Here is a 23,578-nt window from a genome sequence, read left to right on the forward strand (position 1 = left end):
GGGTGGTATGGTTACATGGGTGTTGGTAGTTCTTCAGTACCTCATCCAAGTGCTGTCCTTTATAAGTGAGCCTAGCTACTGAGTGGGGAGTATCACAGCACAACTCTATGCTTAAAACCCACCTCTTTCACCAAGCTTTTAATCACCCTCTTATCTCATTCTTTGGCTCAGCTTACATTTTTGTCAGGTTAGCTTTTGTGAAGAACTTTGGGATGTTTTTCTACGTCAAATAAATGCAAGTTGTTGTTGAATGCTGCTGCTTTAGAATATCTAATATCTTAGGGTGTTCCAGCATACTGGAAAAGTTCATTCACTATCTGGAATTCTATAACTTTTATGAGTCTCAGTGTGAGCTCCTATAGATGTGTGGCAGACACTGGGAAAATTCACTCCTGTCTGGTGCTATACAGCTCATGTGGAGCCTGCTCCAGTCCTATGTCCCAGCTTGTACCCTCCGTGCTTCTGAGTCTGGAGTATTGTGCTCTGCCTCCTCTTTCTGCTTCAGTCAACCGTCATGGCCCTGCATTCTGGAATTCTCTTCCTAAACCCCTCTGCCTTTCTACCTCACTTTCCCCACCCCCCACCTTCAAAAAACCTCTTCCAAACTCATCGTTTCAACTGAGTTACCTTCCCCCAACTCAGTCAGCTCTCCCACAAAGTGCCTGGAGATGTTTTGTTACATTGAAGTAAGTTGCCAGCTCGCTGGAATGAAGTGGATGAAGGGGAACAATTCACTCCCATGTGATATTGTACACGCCTTGTGTCCGTCTGTGTTAGTACACAACCAAGAATGATTCACTTGTGTCCTGCTTTCCTTTTAGATCCTGCGGAAGCTGAAGAGTATCGCGTTGGATACTGAGGCCGAGCTGGAGCGCCAGGACGAAGTGCTGGACGTCATCGGCTCCTCCACGGACCAGGCAACATCCCGGATAAACACAAGTCACAGGCGAATGCGGAAACTCCTGTAGGACTTGAGCTGACCAAGTGCTGCAGCGCTCAGTTATATTCGTTGCGGCTCGCCCTTCATCAGAACTTCAGCATTTGGAGAGAATGCTTCAAAGAGCTGGAACAACAGTGGCTCAGGATAGCAGTCGATCAGGTGCAGTGTGCGCTTTAATCGTCCTGTCCTTCGATCTGTTCGCCCAGTCCCTAAAGCTTATAGGGAAAGACATGTTTGTCTGTACTTGGCTTAGGACTGTTGACAAACTTCATATAAATTGTTGCAACAATCTGTGGCCAGTCTGACATTCTGTTGTCTTGGCCTTAGAAGCGGCCCCACCGCCAACATGTCAACATCCAAAGAGAAGCCAGGAAAATGCTCTGTTAGTCAGAGACCACGGCAACTGTCTTTGAGTCTAATACTCATCTCGTTTTAGAACACTACAAAAGTCTTGTAGGAAAAGTAGGAAAGCTTGCAAGATACAAATTTAGATGCTGTTCTGATTTGCAACCTTTAAAACGTAGCTTGTTTAAAAACATAATTAATTGAATATAGAATTTTTATTAGGACTGTATTATGGGCTGATTTTTTTTAAGGAATATAGATAAAAGTACCCCTGAGGCAGTTTACCTGTGTTGAGAATGCCTTTCCCTCCTGTTTGCTTGCAAATTTACAGCTGACACCCACAGCTTTAGCATGTAGGGGAAGTCTTGCAAAGCTGTTCATGCGTGCCGATAAGTGTCTTCTTACTGTATGAAGCTTGGGAAAATTCCACTGCCATATCATTGCTTCTTCCTTGGGCTTTTCCTGGTGAATCCCACCCACCAGAGATCACTAGAAAGTGCCAATAATACAGTTGATCAAGCAGCACATGAAAGAGAAAAGGAGGTTAATTTGTCAAGATGTTTCTCTTTTGAGAATCTGATAGAGCTGTCTTTAATTTCAGATTTCCAGTGTTTGTGGCTTTTCCTTTCATCTTGTGCATCATAGGATAGTTTATTGTGTTATAATTAGAACTGTAACAAAGCTATGTTTAGGGGGCGGGGGAATCTAGAGTTGAAACTTTGACCATTGCTGTACGAGTAAGTGGTGGAGCTGGGATTGTGGAGGATCAGAACTAGGATAATAGGAAGGACGGTAACCAGAATTAAAATCTGACTATATTGGCATCGGACTGTAGTTAAGTCAGTCACCATAGACACAGTTTTGTGCCACAGAATGGTAGGACCCAAATGCGGTTAGTTCCATATCTTGACCATTCTGTCGGTTGCAGTTTGGGGGTGTCTCTGCCTAGCCTGTACCCCCACAGTAAGAAAACATCCAAAAAGTCAACCTGGGCCATTCTCATCAACCTTCTGCAGACTCTAATTGGAAGCAAAACGTCAATGCAGTAATGATGTTTATCTCTCCCTTGATATCTCTAGTATGTGAACATAATGTCACTAGGATTTTAGTAAATGGTGGGTGGGTGAAATGTTTACACTATGCACTTGAATTGTGGTGGGGGGAGAAAAAACAAAAATATAATTACAGATTTTGTCCTTTGAAACTTGGGTTGTGCCTGAAGAGATTATTTTGAGGTGTATAGCACAAGGCTGAAATACCGGAGATTACAGCTCTACCACTGCCACTGGTGACAGTAATGATGGAGCTATTTAAGATAAAGAATTGAGCGTATCACACAAGACATTCAGAACAAAGTTAAAATATATTGGCTCATGTATATAATGTATTGGTACCACTATTCTAAATAAGCACTGCAGTATTTATTTAGCATGCTAGTGACATCTAGGGCCAGAGTGTCAATACTGTATCGACTTGTATGGTTCTAGCAGTCTTGCAAGACAGCTTGGGTCCTTTCTATAGCGTTCAACTGGAATTTTGGTAAAATGTTGGGGGATGTTTGCTGTCTCTTGGGAGTTTTATCTATGTTTGGTATTTCTTGATAGTTATTTCCCTGCCTATTCCTACCAATTGTTAGCTGCAAATACATTTATTAGGATGGTGCATGGCCTCAAGAAGGTTTTACTAGGTTGCCAATGCATACAAGATTTACTCATGAAGTTGTATGCATAATTTTCATACTGCAATATAATGTAATGCTAGTTAATATATTCTCCCTTTGAGAATAATTGGCAGTGGTATTTCTGTGCATGGGAATGTAGTCAGCGCTGTGAGTGCACACAGCTTTGCTACGGAGATATAAAGGGAAAAAGTAGTAGAACCAACCGGGACTGGTGCACCATCCCAGTCTTTGGTGAAGTCCAGGGTATAGATTGCAGCTTGGTTTTAGTGAGTATAAATGAAGCAACTTGTACGCTGAGGTGATATATACACTGGCATGGCATATTTGGCGGGATCTCCTGTTTAACTTTAAAATGTCTCTTTTTCTTAACTGTTTGCTGCCTTGTTCTTATGAATCATCATGCACTTTAAGACATGTCGAAAATGTGCAATAGATAGAAATGCTTAACGTTAGGATGTCACGTTGGCATTGTTTACAGGGATACTAGGGATGGGCTAGGGAGGTGGGCTGAACTCTCCCTCATTCCGACTCCCACTACTTCCAAATTGGGAGATGGAATACTGTGCAGAGAAGCACTTTGATAATTAACATTGAGAGGAATCTGGACGAGGGTGCTTACCAGTGTGCTGCAATGTGCCATGCCTACTCCTGAATGGGGTGGGGGTGGACAGTTAGAAGTGGAGTGAGGACCAGTTACTCCTGCTGGCCCCACTCTCCACGCAAAAAGCCATGAGAGGAGAAGGAGATGCAGGAGGAAGAACGACTTCAGGTAATGACTGACAATAGTTGAAGGCCTGGCAGCTTGTGCTTTTAGGCACCGTTTGGTATGAGTAAGAGAAAGGGAGCAGGTAGAGAGACAAAATGGATATAAAGGTAACATGCATATGTTTGCTAGTTACATGTCAGGTTTTATAATGGGAGAAATTAAAGTCATAAGTCTTGCTGATAAGAGTGGATGTGTTGTGATCCTGGCAGAGCCTATAGTAGGACTCTGTTTCCCTGGAGCAACATGACTCTTGGAACTTTTAAGAGTTAAGAAATAGGAGCAGGAGTAGGAGGAGGCCAAACGGCCCCTCGAGCCTGCTCCACCATTCAACAAGATCACTGCTGATCTTTAATCTCACCTCTACTTTCCCACCCAATCCCCATATCCTTTGAATCTCTTAGAATCCAAAAATCTATCGATCTCAGTCTTGAATGTACTCAATGGCTGAGCATCACAGCGCTCGGGTAGAGAATTACAAAGATTCACCACCCTCTGATTGAAAAAATTCCTCCTCATCTCAGTACTAAATCGCCCACCCCTTATCCTGAGACTATGCCCCCTAGTTCTAGACACTCCGGCCAGGGGAAACAGTCTCTCCACATCTACGGATGCACGGAGGTTGTGTTTTTCAACTCAGCAAAGTGCGCTGGCAAGCCTAATCTGCTGATACTTACTAGGACCCAGTACAATTTTTAGTTCTTGCCTCCCATTATTTCAGTGTTTACTATTGATAGTGCCACCAAGCTGACAAAATGACTGAGGTACATGGGTCTTACAAGACCAATTGGTCTTCAACAGCACCTTATCCTCTATATATTGCACCTTATTTCCCCTTTGATCTTCACCTTCATAAATGCCAACCCTATCATCTTCCCAATACAGCATCTGGCTGTGTAATCTGGCCCCAACAGTTCCAGCCAACCCACTCCAACCATTGATCACTCTTTGTTGTAAAGAAATACTCCCTGATGTTGGTTCTAACCTTGCTCTTCACATTGCTGACCCTGCACCATCTTGTCCTGCAGCCCCGACTAATCTGAAAGTATTGTTCCAGGCCTACATATTGTTAAGTAGTTTATCTCTATATAACGTTCTCTCAGAGACATCTATCTTCAGGAGTGAAAATGCTCAGCTTATCTAGTTCCTCATAGGTCCTACTTCTAACTCCAGGGATCAGCCATGTTTCATTTTTGTTTCTGTCTCGCTATGTGAGCATGTTAAGAATTAAAAACAAAAATATAAAAAAAGAGGGACATCGATGTGCAAATTCAAGCGGCTCGAGAAAAAGTTTTTTAGCTTTATTCCGCTCCCCTCACTTGCAGCCAAATTGTTGAGTTACACATTTGGCTTCAACAGTGAGGAGAGTGGAATAAAGCTAGAAAACTTTTTCTCGAGCCGCTTAATTTTGAACAGCGATGTCCCTCTTTTTTTTAATATTTTGTTTCTAATTCTTAACATGCTTACTCAGTGTAAGACACCCATGTTTTACACCTGGCATCAGTCTGTGGACCACCCCTATCACACATAGCAGGGTTTTAGATGCAGAGTAAAGTTCCCATCGACTCTGCTCCAACAAAGTGCCTTAGTCCTAATTTCAGAAGAATCCTTCTTTCTTGCACCAACTGTGGCATTTCCATTTCCCCACATCCTGTGGTCTCTGAGTGAGAATGCCAATTTATTGATGTATGTAGGTGGTGTGTTGTGGACATGCAGCCACCAGGAAACTGTTGTAAACTGTCCAATTTCCTTTCACCTAGAACCTGTCCAGCCAAGAGAGAGAGGCACTATTCGGCCTGGGCTGGATTCAAAGCCGTGTTTAAGTTGAAATGACTCCTATGCTACTAAGTACCCTGACTGTTCACTTCTTGAAGTTTCTTTTTGTAAAGAACATTGTTGAAATTTCTACTTTTTAAAAAAAAAGTTAGCTCAGCGATGTACAAACGATGATCCATTGATCACTGGCTATCTGGCCTTGAAGCCCCAGCCTATGGTCCCTGGCTATCTGCCCGTGAGTTTCCAGTCCATGTACCTTGGCTATCTGGCCACGAGTTTCCAGTCCATGGTCCTTTGCTATCTGGCCGTGTGTTTCCAGCCCATGGTCCCTGGCTATCTGGCCATGAGTTTCCAGTCCATGTACCTTGGCTATCTGGCCATGAGTGTCTGGTCCATGGTCCCTGACTATCTGGCCGTGTGTTTCCAGTCCACGGTCCTTGGCTATCTGGCCACAAGTTTCCGGTCCATGGTCCCTTGCTATCTGGCCATGAAGCTCCGGTCTGTGGTCCCTGGCTATCTGGCCATGAGTTCCCGGCCCATGGTCCCTAGCTATCTGGCCACGAGCTGCCAGTCACTTGCCCTCCTGCAATCCTGAGGTCGAATACCAAATTCAGACAGTTTTAAGTCTGTAACTTATCTTGCAGGCGGACGTAAGCTTTTATTTGTTAATTACAAAAATAAATAATTTTAAGTCTTTCAGTTAGCTTCTGGGAGATTGATTTTATACGTATTCCTTGAATTCAGCATTTTGTTTTCTAATTCTTTATGGGTGGCCCATGGGGCTCCATGGTATGTAGCCCACAAAAATAAAAGTTTGGACACCCCTGACTTAACTTGTACTCGATGCTCCTGAGAAGTGCACTACCAGACCGATGAAGGAAACAGAATTCCTGCCAGACAGGGTCATTCTGCAAATTACAGCACTGATTTTCAGACGGAATTATATACATGTAGTCATTTTTTTTGTTTGTGTGGTCTTTAAGATCAACCGTTGATTATAACGATAGAGGGAGTCGAATTTCAAGCGGTTTCAGGTAATTGTCTACAGACTCTCCATGTTTAGGAAAAGGGTTTGTAATGGGGAGCAGGCATTATTAAATCTCTTAACTTTCAGTACTGTATTACTGATTTGCTGTATGGAAATGTACTCTGCCTGTGTCGTGTTTGCTTTGTACAATAATTACTGAAATAAATCTACACACCACATTACAGAGGCTACGTTGAAAGTTTTTGGATGTGTCGGTTAGGGCTCCCTTGCCTATGTGTTTACACAATTCTCCTGTGTTGTGTTCTGGGTGGCATAGCAACAGGGTGCAGCGGGAGGCTACTGACTCCATCTCTGTCTCGAGAACACAGAAATAGTTGGAAGATTTATTAGTTGCTCCCAAGGGTAGGCTCAGAGCCTTCCCCTGCGAGCCCCAATCATTCTCAGTCAACCTTGGTCTAGAAGGTGCTGGTTGATTCTGCATTTCTATGTGTAAGAAACAAAGTTTAAAAAATATATATATTTATTCTCGTTGCTGGCAAGGCCAGCATTTATTGCCCGCCCCTAGCCGCCCTGAGACAGTTGTTAGTGTGCCGCCTTCTTGAACTGCTGAGTAGCAAGTTTCTTGTCCCTAGTCCAGAGACACTGATGCCACGTGAGGTTTAAACCTGGGATGTACCTGGCTCAGTATCATTAGGGGCAGTGTATTTAACCATTGGCCCATCAGAGGAGCACAAGGAACCGAGTTAAGAGTATAACTGTTTGGCAGAGAGCTCCAGAGATGCGAGCAAGGGTACATGAAGCTAATATTCAGTGGTAAGATGCCGCTTATTGCCGTGAATTTCCTTGGGGGAGGGTCTCCCGATTAGCCGCTGTAACTTTACGTATTCACCGAAGTTACAGCAGTCGATAGGGAGACCCCTCCCACCCCAAATAAAAATTCTGGGCACTCGTTCTTGGCATAAAAGTTAGGGTTGGCTTAAAGAAGATGAAAAGCCTTGAGTGGTGAAAGGAGGGGATGCTGTGAGGGACGACGGAGGGAGGGTGTTCAGTATATAGTTTTAAAATTCACTTGCCAGTAGGAAAAAAGCTTCAGTTTGCACATTTCCCCTTCCCATCCAGAGCACCAAATCTCCTCTCCACTTATCTCTCAGATTATGCTACGAGGAGGAAAACTGAATGTTTGTTTATGCAGAAGGCTCAGATCTTATTGAGGTGATCAAGAATCCAAGGGGTAAAGTTAAACTGAACCTTATTGGACCGGAAATTGCTGGTAAAATAATGGTGAGCCTAATAGTGGTCACCGTTATTTCAGGGCAAATCGAAGAGCAAGTTCCGGCGAGCGCACACGCACAGTCAAATGCGGAAATTTGGAACTTGCTCCTTCTGGTTCTCTGCTGATCTGACAGCCTTGCGTTAGAGATATCGCAGGCTGGTATCAATGGACTCGCGCAAACTTGCTCTCCTGCTCAGCTGGAAACTGACTAATCTCGCCAGAAAAAAGGTATGCTGAGTTACACCAGGACTAAATTAACTTTTAACAGCTTGGTAAACAACCTCTCTGACTCTGAAAATTAACTTATAAAAACTGTGGCATCTCATTACTCCTGATTTTAATAGTTTTTGGAATTTCAAGAAAAAAAATGTTTGCATAAAAAAATTAAAATTTTAATTTATTTACTTTTTCTTTCTGTCTCTTTTATCTCAGTCTTTTAATCCCACACTCCCTGTATTTCGCTTTCTCTATCTGTTTTTATAGTACATTTACTAATCTTATCTGACACTGCTTGTTCTCACTCTCCACGGTTTGTGAATGAGCTTCACTTCCTGGTTCTCACAGCGTGGCTTGCTTCAAGCTGATTGGTGGAGGGGACACAGAGCTCCTTTCTTCCTCTCACAGTTCAGAGAAGCCCGGGGAAGACTGTTTCACTTCTTGCAAGTCTCAATTAAAGCAAATTGGCGCCCAGAAACACGCAAAACGTTTGTGGGTTAGTTACTTATGAGCGGCGGGTGACATCCGTTTGCCCAATAAAAATGCTCAATCGTTGAAGGGAGCACAGACTCCAGCTCAGAACAAGGAAGGACAGATTGTTTGGACTTAACTACTCTCCAATTAGTCCCACTCTGCCCGCTCTTTCCCCATAGCCCTGCAAATTTTTCTGACTCTATTTTGCGATCTGGTCCTGATCGTTCCTATATAAAAGAGAGCTCACGTGAATCCTGAAGCAATTCCATTCACTATAGAACACAATGCTTTGGATCGGCCTGCACAAAGCCAGAAAAAGTTCTTATGAGCTGCAGACTCTGCCACCGTGTTAGTTTGACGTGCTGACTTCTGATTAATGAACAGGGCTGCTCTAGAATGTGTAGGCTGCCCTGGTAATGTCATCCAAGCAGTTCCTAGAGTAGGTGAAGACTTGAACTCCCATTACAAAACCTCTTTTATAAGCTTCAGTCCTTTTCATAAGTGGATATTGGTCAAGATCTTTGATAAAGAATTTGCGCAGTGACATTTTATTGGGAACTATTTCATAATTTTTGGGAACAGGGAAAGACTACCAGGCTGAACAAACCTGTCCCTTTTTGCTGGTTTCAAGTCCCACTTACCCACCCATACCCCTCAGTGTCTCTCTCTCTCTATCTATCTAGAAATGGCTCTTGAATCCATGCTTCAGTGGCCTTCCCTTCCCTGGAGGGAAATCATTTTTCTAAGCCTCTGTCACTTATTAATTTCTTATCTCTCAATCTTGTAATTATGGTTCAAGTTAAATAGTAGGAACACAGGAGTGCACAGAACTCAGAGAAACCAGTGTTGTCAATCTGGCCGCTTCCAAGGTTTGAAAAAGTCCACACACTATTCTATCTCTGAAACCCATTGATCCCTTTCTCTGCCAAATATCCATCCAGTTCTATCTTTAATTTGTTGTCACTCTCCACCTCCACACTCTCCGCACAGTCTGTTCTACATATTCACCGCCTTCTGTGTACAGTGGTTAAATCCATTTACCTTCCCTATTCTAACTTGTGAGTCTGTACCCCCTGGTTGTCAATATTTTTTATTTGTTCTTGGTTCTTGGTTCACAATGGCAAAAAGCCACATTTTTATTGCCCATTTCTAGTTGCTTTAAGCAGGTGGAGTAGGCCCTCTTCTTGATAGTGAGGGCATTGAAGCAACTACGTAATGTGAGACTGGAGTCACATGTAGGCCAGACCAGGTAGAGGTGGCAGGTTCCCTTCTCTGAAGGACATCAGTTAACCAGTTAGATTTTTTTTTTCAAGGCCAGTCCACGAATTACCAGATTTATTTAATTCAAGTTCATAACTTGCCACGGTGGGATTCGAACTCTTGACCTCTGGGAGTGTACATGACTGTTATGCCACCATACCTGATTGTGGCCAGCACTTTATTTGTTTAGAGTTGTTTAAAGATCTGGATCATGTCTCTCACCCCCTTCAGGGGAGGGAATGGCAAAGCCACATTTCGACATCTTTTCTGAGATAATCTGAGCTTTGGGTACTTCTAGTACCCGGGCCTAAATTCAGTGTAGGACACCCCCACCAGCCCCTACCCAAAACCCTTTCCTGTGTGGTGGTTTACGATCCACCTTGAAGAGCTCCCTACTGCATGCTCAGCCTTCATTACACCAACAGCCTTTGTTCCTCTCAACCCCAGCCATCTTAAGAGTCTCCCAGTTTGCCCTCCCACTTGACTTGGGAGCGCTTGACCCTGACAGCACGCTGTTTCCCGACACTAACCTCCCATCACCTTGATGAGCACAAAATGCACCAAAATAGAGCGAGAGAAAAAAATAACCTTGTTTATATAAAAGGAACAGCCCCCTCTGATCAGGAATTGAAATGACTTGGGGCAGAATCTGTACAGGCAGCAACCTCACTGAGTTAACGTGTAAGATTACTGTTTGGTGGAGTAGACCCAGTTGACAGAAAAATCTCCCATGTGCGATGCTCAGGTTGTTGAGTGGATTTGCCGGTTTTATGCAGATGCAGGTTAACCGATTACCTCCTCTGGTCAATACTGAGTCTAAACTTCTGCCTGCATGACTCATTGACCCTGTAAATATAAATAGCTGCTTAAAATTGGCAGGAAGAACTCAGGTGGGGAGAGTGGCTTCACCACTGGCGGTCAGTGGTAGGGGTGTGTGCCAGCACTGATTAAATATTAACAAAAACATAAATACATTTTACTTTGAGTGCCAAAAAGTCATAGACCTGTTTCTTCTTAATGTCCGATGCTCATCCTGTAGATTGACCCATTCTGTACACGTTCTTGCTCCTCCCTGCATCCTCATTTTGTTCAAAGGAAGACTCATTGGACAGTACCAGACCCACTGTCTCATTCTTCAGATTGATTTATCTGCCCTCAACTATGGAACTCCTTTGTCCTTCCTCTTACAATTTTGCAGGGTTTTAAACCCAATCTTGGCTTCACTTAACCCCTACTTGAGTTCTCTGCTTTGAACCTTGATCTCATTCTTTACATTTTCTAATATACAAAAGTGACGGGCAGGAAAAGACCAGCTGGTCCATCGAACTCTGGAAAATTCCTCTCCGACTCATTCAGGCGATCAAAACCATTCCAAGAGATCACATTGACTGTTAACTGTTAGTCCACTCACTTTCTGTATGATTCGATCTCTGCCCCAGGTGATAACCAGTCCAGCTCCCTCTTGAAGGCATGCGGAGAGTTAGCAAACATCGCACAAGCCGGCAATGCATTCCAGAGGCTCGCTCTCTGGGAAAAGAAGAACCGCCTAACATCTAGCCTACACCTACTCTTACATAGTTTAAATCTGTCAAACTAAAATAATCTATCAATAGGTGCACAATCTGGCCCTTTCATTATTCTAAACTTCAGTAGGTGTCTCAATAAAAGAAATCTCTCTAATTGAACTGTGTTTCCTCTCTCCCCGTTAAGTATTCAACTGTCCTCAATCATACCGTTTCTTTCTTTGGATTCACCCACCTGTCTTTAAACCCCTGGCACGGCACTCGACCTGAGGTCTCGTCCTTCACACCTGCCAGTCCTCCACTTTCTAGTACAACATCACACTATAGGAATGATCCTTCACATCCACCTGTCCTCAATCCCCTCACATCATCCATTTAGCACATAATTTGAGTAGGTATAAAAGCAGACACCCTACTGAAATGTACTTCCTTTCCACGAGGGGGCACCGGTGTCTTGCTGTGCTGGATCCTTCAGTGCAGGGAAAGCCCTCAGCCTAGAGCAAGCATAACGACAAAACAAGACTTTTTTAAAGAAAGTAAACAGCCCAGAGAAGCCATGTACTTAAGTCCCAACTGTTGTGGGTTTGCAGTGAATATTTTTCAGATAGTTAAAAAAACAACGTTCATTGGCAAAATATTGAATGGTTTTGTAACAAAAATTTTTTTAGAAAACCATAAGATATATTTCTAAAACTGTAAAATGCTACAAAACTGCAATTTAATTAAATATTTTATAATTTAAAAAAATGCCCGCTCGTTTCCCAACCAGTTTGTGCCTAACAGATGTGTAAATAAGTATGCCAAGGTTTGCAGTAAGGGTTCCTGATGATTGGGTTTAAGTTCCAAATCCAGTTTACATACACTTTGTAAAATAGATTTCATTTTAGAGTGTGCCCATCAGTCTAAACCCACAGCTCAACTCCATAATTGGCAATATTTGGACACAGAAGCACAGGCTCTGTAGGGGACAATGTAACAGGTCCCACCTGTCAGTTTAATGTTTTGTCTGCCCTTTTTGTCATTTTTCTCTATTCTCACTTCGTATTTTGTCCTTTTGCTCTCTATTGTTCTGTCTCAGTTCTCTCATTCTATTTCTGTCTTTCTCTCTCTTTGTTACTATTTGTATTGCTGTCTCTCTCTTCACCTCTGTTTTTCTCTTTCCCTCCTGATTTCGCTCTCTTTTTGTCTCTCTATTTCCTTTTCTCTAATTCTCTTTTCTCTCTAGTTCATTCTTTGTGCCTCTCACCTTCTCCCTATCTCTATATTTTTCTCTTCTTGTCTCTATTTCTCTCTTCTTTTCTTCATCTTTATTGTTCTTCCTCTATTTCTCTCTTTGGTGTCACTCTTTCACTATCTTTTTCTCCCTATTTATCTTTCTTTCCTTCTCCCTCTTAATTTTCTCTCGCTGTCTCTTTTTCTTTCTTATTTCTCTATCGCTTTTTCTCTATTTCTCTGTGGCTCTATTTCTCAGTCTTGCTCTTTCTGTCCCTGACTCTCTTCCTTTCATAAGAACATAAGAACATAAGAAATTGGAGCAGGAGTAGGCCAATCGGCCCCTCGAGCCTGCTCCGCCATTCAATAAGATCATGGCTGATCTGATCCCAACCACAAATCTAAAGAACACAAGAAGTCGGAGCAGGACCCGGCCACATAGCCCCTGGGCCCTCTCCGCCACCCACAGGGCATTGACCGATCCGAACTCAGCTTCATGTCCAATTTCCTGCCCGCTCCCCATAACCCCTAATTCCCTTTACTTCTAGGAAACTGTCTATTTCTGTTTTAAATTTATCTAATGATGTAGCTTCCACAGCTTCCTGGGGCAGCAAATTCCACAGACCTACCACCCTCTGAGTGAAGAAGTTTCTCCTCATCTCAGTTTTGAAAGAGCAGCCCCTTATTCTAAGATTATGCCCCCTAGTTCTAGTTTCACCCATCTTTGGGAACATCCTTACTGCATCCACCCGATCAAGACCCTTCACAATCTTATATGTTTCAATAAGATCGCCTCTCATTCTTCTGAACTCCAATGAGTAGAGTCCCAATCTACTCAACCTCTCCTCATATGTCCGCCCCCTCATCCCCGGGATTAACCGAGTGAACCTTCTTTGTACTGCCTCGAGAGCAAGTATGTCTTTTCTTAAGTATGGAGACCAAAACTGTATGCAGTATTCCAGGTGCGGTCTCACCAATACCTTATATAACTGCAGCAATACCTCCTTGTTTTTATATTCTATCCCCCTAGCAATAAAAGCCAACATTCCGTTGGCTTTCTTGATCACCTGCTGCACCTGCATACCAACTTTTTGATTTTCTTGCACTAGGACCCCCAGATCCCTTTGTACTGCAGTACTTTCCAGTCTCTCGCCATTAAGAAAATAACTTGCTCTCTGATTTTTCCTGCCAAAGTGCATAACCTCACATTTTCCAATATTATATTGCATCTGCCAAATCTCCGCCCACTCACCCAGCCTGTCTATATCCCCTTGCAGGTTTTTTATGTCCTCCTCACTCTCTACTTTCCCTCCCATCTTTGTATCATCTGCAAATTTTGATATGTTGCACTCGGTCCCCTCCTCCAAATCGTTAATATAGATTGTAAAGAGTTGGGGACCCAGCACCGACCCCTGTGGAACACCACTGGTTACTGGTTGCCAGTCCGAAAATGAACCATTTATCCCAACTCTCTGCTTCCTGTTCGATAACCAATCCTCCACCCATGCCAGAATATTACCCCCAATCCCGTGATTTTTTATCTTAAGTAATAATCTTTTATGTGGCACCTTGTCGAATGCCTTCTGGAAGTCTAAATACACTATGTCCACTGGTTCCCCTTTATCCACCCTATACGTTATATCCTCGAAGAACTCAAGCAAATTTGTCAGACATGACTTCCCCTTCATAAAGCCATGCTGACTTTGTCCTATTAAATTATGCTTATCTAAATGTTCCATTACTGTCTCCTTAATAATAGACTCCAAAATTTTACCCACCACAGATGTTAAGCTAACTGGCCTATAATTTCCAGCCTTCTGCCTACTACCCTTTTTAAATAACGGTGTTACATTAGCAGTTTTCCAATCTACCGGGACCTCTCCTGAGTCCAGGGAATTTTGGAAAACTATCACCAAAGCATCCACAATCCCTACTGCCACTTCCCTCAAGACCCTAGGATGGAAGCCATCAGGTCCAGGGGATTTATCCGCCTTGAGTCCCATTATTTTACTGAGTACCATCTCCTGAGTGATTTTAATCGTATTTAGCTCCTCCCCCCCGAGAGTCCCCTGTTTGTCCAGTGTTGGGATATTCTTAGTGTCCTCTACTGTAAAGACTGAAACAAAATATTTGTTCAGCATTTTTGCCATCTCCATGTTTCCCACCATTAATTTCCCGGTCTCATCCTCTAAGGGACCTATGTTTGCCTTAGCCACCCTTTTTCTTTTTATATAACTATAGAAACTCTTGCTATCTGTTTTTATATTTTTTGCTAATTTCTTTTCATAATCTAACTTCCCTTTCTTAATCAATCCTTTAGTTACTTTTTGCTGTCTTTTGAAGAATTCCCAATCTTCTATCCTCCCACTAAGTTTGGCTACCTTATATGTCCTTGTTTTTAGTCGGATACGATCCTTGATTTCTTTACTTAGCCACGGATGGCTGTCATTTCTTTTACACCCTTTTTTCCTCAGTGGAATATATTTATTTTGAAAGTTGTAAAATAACTCCCTAAATGAACACCACTGCTCATGTACCGTCTTACCCTTTAATCTATTTTCCCAGTCCACTTTAATCAATTCCGCTCTCATACCATCATAGTCTCCTTTATTCAAGCTCAGTACGCTTGTTTGAGAATCAACCTTCTCACCCTCTAATTGGATATGGAATTCAACCATGCTGTGGTCGCTCGTTCCAAGGGGATCCTTAACTAGGACATTATTAATTAATCCTGACTCATTACACAGGACCAGGTCCAAGGTTGCCTGCCCCCTTGTAGGATCAGTTACATACTGCTCAAGAAATCCATCCCTGATGCACTCAATGAACTCGTCCTCAAGGCTGCTCTGCCCAATTTGATTTGTCCAGTTAATATGATAATTAAAATCCCCCATAATTATGGCTGTTCCCTTATTACATGCCCCGACTATCTCCTGATTAATACTTCTTCCAGCAGAGTTGCAACTATTAGGAGGCCTATATACTACGCCCACTAGTGTTTTTTTTCCCTTATTATTCCTTATCTCCACCCAAACTGTTTCATTATCTTGATGCTTTGTCCCAATATCATTTCTCTGTATTACAGTGATTCCTTCCTTTATTAACATAGCCACCCCACCTCCCCTTCCTTCCTGCCTGTCCTTCCTGATTGTTAAATACCCTGGCATATTTAATTCCCAGTCGTTGTCACCCTGCAGCCATGTTTCTGTAATGGCCACAAGATCATACCCATACGTAGTTATTTGTGCCGTTAACTCGTCCATTTTATTACGAATGCTACGTGCATTCAGATAAAGAACTTTCAAATCTGTTTTGTGACGCTTAGTTCCTGCTTTTTCCTTTTTTAACACTTTACCTATTACTCCATACCTTCTGTCCCTTCCTGTTACGCTTTCCTCTCTCTCCCTGCTCAGGTTCCCAACCCCCTGCCACTTTAGTTTAAACCCTCCCCAACAGCACTAGCAAACACTCCTCCTAGGACAGCGGTCCCGGCCCTGCCCAGGTGCAGACCATCCGGTTTGTACTGGTCCCACCTCCCCCAGAACCGTTTCCAGTGTCCCAGGAATTTGAATCCCTCCCCCTTGCACCATTCCTCTAGCCACGTATTCATTTGAAATATCCTCCTATTTCTACTCTGACTAGCACTGTCCTTTTATTCACCTTTTTCTATCTCAGTCTTTATCTATCTTGTCTTTTTCTTCATTCTTTTCCCGAATTCATTCTTGGCAGAATTAGCTACTATGTCATTGTCATCTTTTAACCATTTGTTCAAAGAAACTTTTTTTTAAAGTATTTTGAAAGCACATTTTATTACTGCATTGTTTTTACAAAGGGGGTCTTAGATGGCGGATAGTTAAGATGCTAATGAGCTAGGCTTGATGTTGTTTCCTCATAGAATGTAAGTAATAAGCAATTCAATGGTTCTGTAGTTGGTAAACACCATACACTCATTGTATTGGAAGTGTTTTAATCTCTTTCTGACTGTGCATAGTCAGGAAATAAAGCAGAACGTCAGTCACGAAAGAGCCAGTCTAGCTTTTGCACCAGAAATGGCAGCTTGAGGTACGACAGCAGGCTCAATAAGAACATAAGAAATAGGAGCCAGGAGTAGGCCACACGGCTCCTCGAGCCGGCTCCGCCATTCAATCAGATCATGGCTGATCTTCGACTTCAACTCCACTTTCCTGCGCAATCCCCATATCTCTTGATTCCCCTAGAGTCCAAAAATCTATCGATTTCAGCCTTGAATATATTCAATGACTCAGCATCCACAGCCCTCTGGGGTAGAGAATTCCAAAGATTCACAACCCTCTGCATGAAGAAATTCCTCCTCATCTTAGTCTTGAATGGCCGACCCCTTATCCTGTGATTACTCCCCCTTGTTCTAGACTCTCTAGCCAGGGGAAACAATCTCTCAACATCTACCCTGTCAAGCCTCCTAATAATCTTATATATTTCAATGAGATCACCTCTCAGTCTTCTAAACTCTAGAGAGGATAGGCCCATTCTACTTAACCTCTCCTCAAAGGACAACCCTCTCATTCCAGGAATTAATCTAGTGAACCTTCGTTGCCTCCAAGGCAAGTATATCCTTCCTTAAATAAGGGGACCAAAATTGTTCGCAGTACTCCAGGTGAGGTCTCTCTAAAGCCCTGTACAACTGTAATAAGACTTCCTTACTCTTGTACTCCAACCCCCTTGCGAAAACGGCCAACATGCCATTTGCTTTCCTAATTGCCTGCTGTACCTGCATACTAACTTTTTGTGTTTCTGGTACGAGGACACCCAAGTCTCTCTAAACACCAACATTTAATAGTTTCTCACCATTTAAAAAATATTCTGTTTTTCTATTCTTCCTACCAAAGTGAATAACCTCACATTTCCCCACATTATACTCCATCTGCCACCTTCTTGCCCGTTCACTTAATCTGTCTATATCCCTTTGCAGACTCTTTGTGTCCTCCTCACAGCTTACTTTCCCACCTAGCTTTGTATCATCAGCAAACTTGGATATATTACAATCGGTCTCTTCATCTAAGTCATTAATATAGATTGTAAATAGCTGAGGCCCAAGCACTGATCCTTGCAGCACCCCACTAGTTACAGCCTGCCAACCTGAGAATGACCCATTTATCCCTACTGTCTGTTTTCTGTCCTTTAACCAATCCTCTATCCATGCTAATATATTACCCCCAACCCCATGAGCTCTTGTGTAACAACCTTTTATGTGGCATCTTATCGAATGCCTTTTGAAAATCCAAATATACTAAAACCACTGGTTCTCCTTTATTTACGCTGCTAGTTACATCCTCAAAAAACCCTAATAAATTTGTCAAACATGATTTCCCTTTCATAAAATCATGTTGATTCTGCCTAATCATACTATGATTTTCTAAGTGCCCTGTTACCACTTCCTTAATAATGGATTCCAGCATTTTCCTGATGATCAATGTCAGGCTAACTGCCTGTAGTTCTCTGTTTTCTCTCTCCCTCCTTTCTTGAATAGCAGGGTAACATTTGCTACCTTCCAGTCCACTGGGACCGTTCCAGAATCTAGAGAATTTTGGAAGATCATAACCAATGCAACTGCTATCTCTGCAGTCACCCTCGGATGTAGGCCATCAGTTCCAGGGGATTTGTCGGCTTTTAGTCCCATTAGTTTGTCCAGTACTTTTTCTCTAGTGATGTTAATTGTTTTAAGTTCCACACTCTCATTTACTCCTTGGTTCCCCTCTATTTCCGGTATGCTTTTTGTGTCTTCTACTGTGAAGACAGATATAAAATATTTGTTTAACACATCTGCCATTTCCTGATTTCCCATTATAATTTCTCCTGTCTCAGCCTCTAAGGTACCAACGTTTACATTTGCTACTCTCTTTTTACATACTTGTAGAAGCTCTTACGATCGGTTTTTATATTTCTTGCTAGTTTACTTTCATATTCTATTTTCTCCCTTTTTATCAATTTTTTGGTCGTCCTTTGTTGGTTTCTAAAACTCTCCCAATCCCCAGGTTTCTTACTCTTGGCAACATTATAGGCCTCTTCTTTCAATCTAATACTCTCTTTAAAGTCAGGATGCAGTGGGAGTTATTGGGCTAGAAATTCGGCCGTTTAGTGCCTGTTGTGCAGGTGCTGCATGGCCTCCTGAAGTTCCAAAATGGCATCCAGAATGCGCGCACACGCTTCTAATGTGATTTGCGCCGGCCGCCATCTTGGTAAAGGGTTTTGCGCACTCGCAGATAACGAACACCGGCTGCATGTAAAGTAAGGAGAATATGCGTTAATCAGTATGCAATGCTGATTTAAAGGGATAGACACCATTTTGGCACATAACGCTGCAGCCAACGCACTGTCTTAACCACGACCATCTGAACATGTCTTAGATGACCTGGAGGAACCCCCGCCAGTGCTATTTAAAGGGACCATGCAGGATTTACGGGTTAGTTGCTAGATTATTGCTTCTGGCTGCTGATGCAGTTGTACCTGTTTTTGGAGGTCTCCTATACTTGAATACTAGGACTAGGGGACAAAGCCTAACATTTAGAGCCAGGACTTTCAGGAGTGAAATTAGAAAACGCTTCTACACGCAAAGGGTGGGAGAAGTTTGGAACGCTCTTCCGCAAACGGTAGTTGGTGCTAGCTCAATTAATTTTAAGCCTGAGATTTATGGATTTTTGTTAACCAAGGGTATTAAGTGATATGGGGCTAAGGTGGGTATATGGGGTTAGGTCACAGATCAACCATGATCTCATTGAATGGAGGAACAAGGTGGAGGGGCTAAATGCAACTGCCACTTGCTGCCTCCTGTTATGCGCCACCTTCTCTTGCGAGAAAGCGGGACGTGTGTCGGTGAGCATCCTGCAGGAAGATTGGGTGATGTGCCTGTCATGGTAGAATAGCTGCCAGTGTGTGTGACCTGTGAGTTGTGGGTGTGTGGCTTGAAACGGTGGTAATGTGTGAGGGTGAGAAGACGCGTCTGATTGGAAGAGTTGAGTACTGAATGAAAGAATTCGTTGGTAGGTGGGTGATGGGGGTGTAGTGCGTGAAGCAGTGGATGCGATTAGTGGTGCAGTTGGTAGGAGATGCCAGTTGCCTCACTCACCTTGACCACTCGTGTCCAAGCATTGAACTTCTTCCTGCACTGCATCTATGTTCGTGATGCTGTGCGCCTGGAATTGACTTCATCCCCTACTGCCTCCCACTGCCTCTTGAGCATATGTCTGGAGGGCCTCTTGCCACCCTGTGGATATAGGATGCCCCTTCTTCTGTCCACCTCTTGCATCAAGAAGTCCAGTGCGTCAGCAGAGAACCTCATTGCACGCTCTCTCGCAGGCCTTGTACAAACTCAGATTTGCAGATTGTGAGGCCTGGCGTGCAGATTGGATGATGTGGGATTTAGTAGTGCACAACATTTATTCAATGTTTAAACATAACTGATCAGTTTGTAGACATAGGGACAGGACCTGCATCTGTATTTTACATGTGCGATGTCTGATCTGTGTTCAGGCTCCTTGCGGACCCGTATCTTATATTTTGCCTTATATATATGGTGCAGGCTGCCTTTAAATGGTGCGAGCAGCTCACACGAGATTTGGGCCCCCCTGCTGGTGAGAAGTGCCAAAGCTGGAGAAAATGTTGCATCGAGGCCTCAATGCTACGCTTCAACAGGGAAATGAGGTGGCAGCACGAATCTAACCTGCTGCCTGTGTTGGGACCACTGGGTGCGGGCTAATCGCGCACCGCGATGCCTGTGCCCGGATTCGGGCCTTATCCAAATGAGCCCCCATTCTGTTCAAGTTAAATAAGTTGGTGTGGTGTAGCGGGTCGGTTATTTTTATATCATTCGCAACGATAAGTTTTACCAATTGATCTAAGGGAATCTGAACGTACCAATTGCTCTGTACATGCACCTTACTGTGGAATAAGGGAGCTTAATGATTCAAACCAAGCTTCGCTTCATCTAGTATTAACTTGGTCTGCCTTCGAAGAGATTGAAGAAATAAACGTGCAAAAGACACGGATATCTGTTTCAGGCCACAAGAGAGGCTCATTGTTACACCTCTGCGTCCCGCTATTGTACAAGTGTATATAGGTCAGTATGAGCCAACTCCTATAAAAGTAAAACACTCAGGCACTGACGAAAGTGACATAACACCACTGAACTTGAGAAGGTATCTACTGCAGACCCAAATTTGTAACAGGCATTCTCTTGTTTTAAATGATCTTTCTGTTTCATTTTAAAAAAAAACGTTTTTATAACTTTTCCAATATTTTCTCCTCAGCTCCTGAAGGTGCTGACTCCTTGTTGGGGTACATTTCCATATATGCTACTACCCCTCCGGTACATCACAAAGTGGCCATTTTTAATTTGTGAACCTAGATTGTCAGCGTTGACAGACTATTTGACCGTGGGGAGCATCACAGCCAACACCGATACGATCTTCACTTGATGCACACAAATGCTTTCAAGTTGGGATCATTGGATAGTGATCAAGAGCAGGAACCCCGGCTAATATGTTCCCCTCTTCCCACTGAGGCTGATTGTTGGCCAACCTGCTGCTCTTAAGAGATCAGTTGACTCAGCACAGACCAGGCACTGTACTTGTGAATTAGTGCTACTCCACATAGTGCATTTACCCACAAAGCCAATGGAAAAGTCTTTGAAAAAAACAAAGAAAGAAAGAACTTGCATTTATATAGCACCTTTCATGACCTCAGGACGTCCCATATGCTGATCTGCTATGAGCCCAGTTCACGCTACTGGCGTAAACCAATTTTACCTCCCTGTGTCCTACCATTTGCTTGTAAAGAACCCCTTAAATTTAGAAAGAAAGAAAGAACTTGTATTTATAGAGCTCCATTCACAACCTCAGGATGTCCCAAAGCACTTTACAGTCAATGAAGTACTTTTGAAGTGTAGTCACTGTTGTAATGTAGGAAATTAGCCAGGGTTCTTGCTCTTGATCACTATCCAATTTGTGCACATCAAGGTCCCACAAACAGCAATGTGATAATGACCAGATAACCTGATTTTTGGGAGGGTCATTGTCTATTTCTTTCTTTCATCTCTGTTTCTTGTCCTCTCATTCTCTTTTTCTATTTCTCTTTTCATCTTCCTTTTCATTCGTTGAGTTTGCTTCCTGTTACGATCTGTGTTTCTCTTTAACATTTTATCCTATTTTCTAATTGTCTTTTTTTCATGTTTCTTTTCCAATTCCTCTTCTCTCTTTTTATTTTGCTTTTCCCTTCCTTGCCTGTCTGACTTTATCTCTTTGTGATCACGAGATAGAAACGGAAGAAAAAGTGACATTCGGCCTGTACTACATCATATGTCTAGGAAAGTTTATATTTATATCAAACTGGCCCTTAAATGATTCCAGGATTTTCACCAACCTTATCCAACCCTTATGTACAGAAATGATGTGGGGATGCCGATGATGGACTGGGGTTGACAATTGTAAACAATTTTACAACACCAAGTTATAGTCCAACAATTTTATTTTAAAATCCACAAGCTTTCGGAGGCTTCCTCCTTCCTCAGGTGAATGTTCCACATTCACCTGAGGAAGGAGGAAGCCTCCGAAAGCTTGTGGATTTTAAAATAAAATTGTTGGACTATAACTTGGTGTTGTAAAATTATGTACAGAAAGGCAGGAAAAGACCATCCAGACACGTTCCATAGAATCTTACAGCACAGGAGGCCATTTGGCCCATCATGCCTGTGCCGGCTCTTTGAAAGAGCTATCCAATTAGTTCTACTCCCCCGTTCTTTCCCCACAGCCCTGCAAATGTTTTCCTTTTCAAGTATATATCTAATTCCCTTTTGAAAGTTACTATTGATTCTGCTTTCACCACCCTTTCAGGCAGAGCATTCCAGATCATAACAACTTGCCACGTAAAAAGCATTCTCCTCTGGTTCTTTTGCCAATTTTCTTAAATCTGCAGCCCACAGACCGCATTTGCTCACCTCCTCGTCACACGATCTCCTGGAAGGAGCAACACCCAAGACGAAAGATCAGAGTCCATTCCATGTGTTGATCGCTCTTTGTGTGAAGCACCTCCTGACATCACTAATACATTTCACTAGCTTGTGTTCCTTTATCATGGTTTAATGTGAACTAGTATCGTGGTCTAATCTTTTCTATGGTGTTTACTATATTATGCATCTCTATGAGGTCCCCTCTCAGCTCTTTTATTGCAAGAGCACAATTTTCTCCATCCTTTCCTCATAATTACCAGCTCTCTCCCTCTCTCTCTGTTTGGATCTCTTTTCCCTTCTGCAGTCCCTGTAGTGTTGAGTTATTATGGATCAGACAATTTTTCACCAATTTACATAATTTTTTGTTTTCAGGGTGTGGATGGCACTGACAGGGCCACATGTGTGACACATCTGCAGCAATTGCCACTTAAAAGGACATTAAAAGTCAACATCCTCACTTATAGACCAGACCAGGTAGGGGTGACCATCTCACTTTTCTGAACTAGTCGGGTTTTTACAACACTCCAGCAGTGTTTATGCTCATTTTTTTCTGGTGCCAGCCCTAAATTTATCAGATTTATTGAATTTAGTTTCACAATTTGCCTCAGTAGGGTTTGAACTCATAACCTTTGGATTGCAACAACAACAACTTATAGTTATATAGCTCATTTAACGTAGTAAAACGTCCCCAGGCACTTCACAGGAGCGTAATCAGACAAAAAAATTGACACCGAGCCAAAGAAGGAGACCTTTGGACAGGTGACCAAAAGCATGGTCAAAGAGGTAGGTTTTAAGGAGCATCTTAAAAGGGGAAAGAAAGGTGGTGAGGTTTGAGGAGGGGATTCTAGAGCTTAGGGTCTAGACAGCTGAAGGAATGGCCGCCAATGGTGGGGCGAAGGAAGTCGGGGATGCACAAGAAGCCACAGTGGAGGAACGCAGAGTTCTTAGAGGTTTGTAGGGCTGGAAGAGAGCACAGAGATAGGGAGGAGTGACCAGAAGAACTATACCCTATAATTAGATCAGCATAGATATCAGGATTTTTTAAATTAGATATAGGGATTTAACATACCATGAAATATCAGAGTTTCTATATTTCTTCCATCTTCTAGAATATATTAGAAGTTTTGTATATCAAGCAACACTTACTT

General features: G+C 42.8%; 1 protein-coding gene across 2 annotated transcripts in view; it reads left to right on the plus strand.

Moving 5' to 3' along the window:
• The window catches only part of snap47 (synaptosome associated protein 47), a 34,036-nt gene extending 29,045 nt beyond the window's left edge, over positions 1–4,991 (plus strand). For both annotated transcript variants that reach the window (XM_067978810.1, XM_067978803.1), the window contains exon 5: positions 822–4,991. In XM_067978810.1, coding sequence (XP_067834911.1) covers positions 822–968 — 147 coding nt within the window. In that variant the 3' untranslated portion in view covers positions 969–4,991. The remainder of the gene's footprint in view (positions 1–821) is intronic.
• The last annotated feature ends 18,587 nt before the right edge of the window (positions 4,992–23,578 follow it).

The sequence above is a fragment of the Heptranchias perlo genome, chromosome 3 (assembly GCF_035084215.1).
Source record: "Heptranchias perlo isolate sHepPer1 chromosome 3, sHepPer1.hap1, whole genome shotgun sequence".
NCBI classification, from domain to species: domain Eukaryota; kingdom Metazoa; phylum Chordata; class Chondrichthyes; order Hexanchiformes; family Hexanchidae; genus Heptranchias; species Heptranchias perlo.